At 36.8% G+C, this 3,720-nt stretch overlaps 1 protein-coding gene across 1 annotated transcript in view; it reads right to left on the reverse strand.

Annotated features, from left to right (window-relative positions):
- The window catches only part of LOC121373272, a 24,405-nt gene extending 21,533 nt beyond the window's left edge, over positions 1-2,872 (reverse strand). The window contains exon 1 of the mRNA XM_041499793.1: positions 2,799-2,872. Coding sequence (XP_041355727.1) covers positions 2,799-2,808 — 10 coding nt within the window. The 5' untranslated portion in view covers positions 2,809-2,872. The remainder of the gene's footprint in view (positions 1-2,798) is intronic.
- Between the last annotated feature and the right edge of the window lie 848 nt (positions 2,873-3,720).

Below are 3,720 nucleotides of genomic sequence, written 5' to 3' on the forward strand. Positions count from 1 at the left end.
AATGTTTAACAACACCCCATCACGACAAATACATCGGCTATTGGATGTCAAACTATGGTAAATAATTCCACTGGTTGAATGAATGAATGAATGAATGAATGGATGGATGGATGAATGAATGAATGTTTAACAACACCCCATCACGACAAATACATCGGCTATTGGATGTCAAACTATGGTAAATGCAACAATAATTCCACTGGTTGAATGAATGAATGTTTAACAACACCCCATCACGAAAAATACATCGGCTATTGGATGTCAAACTATGGTAAATGCAACAATAATTCCACTGGTTGAATGGACATTTAACAACACCCCATCACGACAAATACATCGGCTATTGGATGTCAAACTATGGTAAATGCAACAATAATTCCACTGGTTGAATGAATGAATGTTTAACAACACCCCATCACGAAAAATACATCGGCTATTGGATGTCAAACTATGGTAAATGCAACAATAATTCCACTGGTTGAATGGACATTTAACAACACCCCATCACGACAAATACATCGGCTATTGGATGTCAAACTATGGTAAATGCAACAATAATTCCACTGGTTGAATTAATGAATGTTTAACAACACCCCATCACGACAAATACATCGGCTATTGGATGTCAAACTGTGGTAAATGCAACAATAATTCCACTGGTTGAATACAAACCACAATACGACCTTTTAGTCGATCTATCTATGTGGTTTGAACATTGCTTCTTATGTAGAAATATGTCTATTATAATCAGATATTAAAACATGTGAAAAATGCACTTCGTGGTATCAGAAATACCGGGATGACCCGAAGCACTTCGGATGTACAGAACTGGATAATTTAAACAATATAATGAAAATAATGTCTGATTTCTATTATCAAAAAAAAGAAAAAAAAAGAAAAAAAAAAAGAAAAAAAAAAAAAAAAAAAAAAAAAAAAAAAAAAAAAAAAAAAAAAAAAAAGAAAAAAAAGAAAAAGAAAAAAAAAGGCTTTAATGGTGGAAAAACACGCCGTAGTGTTTAAAAACTAGGGTCTATCATTTTCAGATGTGTTTCACTAATAATCTAATTTCTTCACAATCTAAAATTACATATGAAAGGGAAGGAAATGTTTTATTTAACGACGCACTCAACACATTTTACATACGGTTATATGACTTTGGACATATGGTTAAGGACCACACAGATATTGAGAGAGGAAACCCGCTGTCACCACTTCTTGGCCTACGCTTTTCGATTAGCAGCGAGGCATCTTTTATATGCACCATCCCACAGACAGGATAACACATACCACGGCCTTTGATATAGCAGTCGTGGTGCACTGGCTGGAGAGAGAAATAGCCTAATGGGCCCACCGACGGGGATCGATCCCAGACCGACTGCGCATCAAGCGAACGCTTTACCACTGGGTCACGTCCCGCCCCTCGCTGCTAATCGAAACGAGTAGTCCATGAAGTGGCGACAGCGGGTTTCCTCTCTCAATATCTGTGTGGTCCTTAACCATATGTCTGACGCCATATAACCGTAGATAAAATGTGTTGAGTGCGTCGTTAAATAAAACATTTCTATCTTTCTTTTTAGAACGTCAGTGTCTGTATAATAAATAATGTGTTTTGGGTCATTATAACATTTGTGGTAGACCAAACTGAATTTTACATCCTAATATTTTCGTACGTAAAATGAAGTTTGGGATATTACAAACATTAAAGTTTAAACATTAACGACACCACTAGAGCACATTGATTTATTAATCATCGGCTATTGGATGTCAAACATTTGGTAATTTCGACATATAGTCTTAGAGAAAAAACCCGCTACACTTTTTCATTAGTAGCAAGGGATCTTTTATATATGCACCATCCCACAGACAGGATAGCACATACCACGGCCTTTGATATACCAGTCGTGGTGCACTGGATGGAGGGAGAAATAGCCCAATGGGCCCACCGACGGGGATTGATCCCAGACCGACCGCGCTACCAGCGAGCGCTTTACCACTGAGCTACGTCTGCCCCTTTAAACATTAGAACGACCAGATAGAGGATATATATATATATATATATATATATATATATATATATATACACACAGACGCTGATATTTAATGTGTAATATTAGTTGTTAAAAAGGCTATGTTAGATGCAGTGACAGCAATCGCTGGGCAGTCTCTTTAAAAGTATATACATGTATATGTATATTATATAGTATTTCCCTAGCTTGTTTTAGGCTGGTGCGGCATCACGTCTCAATAGTCTAGCACCATCTTGCCTTAATCGGTGCCATGCTTCCCTCAGATTAAACAAGCCTTTTTCAATTTCAATAATCCCGAGTCAAGTCCCCGATCATATCGGTGGTCGGACTCGGGAAGGGCGTGTTCGAAACCCCAGTGGTATATGAGCACGTACAACTAGTTATCTACCTATCAATTTCAATTATTAATTAATAACATATGCCTGTTATATATTTTGTCATTCATTTAAAGCAAGCACATTAATGAAATTTATTTTTATGTCAATTGATATTGTTTGCCTTAAATGGAAAAAAGTGCCTTGAAAATGGTAAAAATATCCCAAAAACCTTTAGTCGACTATGTCTTGCCAAATATCTGGGGTAAACAGTAACATAGATCAGGGGCCTAATTCACAAAACTCTCTTAGACTATCTTAAACTGTCTTAAACATCACATCGTCTTTGCAAGTTGTTTTGCATTGCACTGCCAGATCGCAAAGTTGCGAGAGTTTAGAATATTAGGCCCATGGTATTATATTTAAAGAAAGAAAAACAATTATAATTATTATTTACCTGTAACCATCTTGAAGGAAAATTCAACTCGACCACAGCGATCGCAATTAGCTCCCAGCAGACGACAGTCTCCTAGTCACGGGAGCGGCGGGAATCTGTCAGTGACGTCATCGATGTCAGACTGAATTCATTACCGTCATGGCGGCATCGGTCATACTAACACCTTTGTCTTTTGATTGCTGATGCTAACAACTTACCGGAGAGTCTTCTAAGGGGAGAGAAATCGTTTCATGTAACTTGAAGAGTGCAGCTAAAGTTCGTCAAACGAGTTTGCTGGTTGGGGTGTATGTCCAGGACAGCAGGATTTTAATGTTTAAGTGGATTATATAAACATACATAAACACACACGTACGCACGCATATACGCACATAAAGACAGAGACAGACAGACAGAAAGAGAGAATGAATAAATGAATGTTTAATGACACCTAGTACGAAATATATATATATATATATATATATATATATATATATATATATAGATATAGAGAGAGAGAGAGAGAGAGAGAGAGAGAGGAGAGAGAGAGAGAGAGAGAGAGAGAGAGAGAGAGAGAGAGAGAGATAGAGAGAGAGAGAGAGAGAGAGAGAGAGACAGATTAGATTAGATTAGATGTTAAACGATACGCCAGCAAGATATATATATATATATATATATATATATATATATATATATATATATATATATATATATATATATATATATATATATATACACCGTTAAAAGTGTATGTTTATCTCTACATGACAGGCTTGTTTCATGAGATGTAGATTTAATTACACCGTCAACGGAAGCTGATGACGTAATGGACTCTGTGACGTCGAGGTTACGTCACTATGCAGGTCTATAGGTGATGTGTGGTATGCGCACAGAAGGTATTTGCGTCTGTGTCGACATGCTGATACGAGTTCATTCTTGGAGTTTA

This window comes from Gigantopelta aegis, chromosome 5, assembly GCF_016097555.1.
Source record: "Gigantopelta aegis isolate Gae_Host chromosome 5, Gae_host_genome, whole genome shotgun sequence".
NCBI lineage: Eukaryota > Metazoa > Mollusca > Gastropoda > Neomphalida > Peltospiridae > Gigantopelta > Gigantopelta aegis.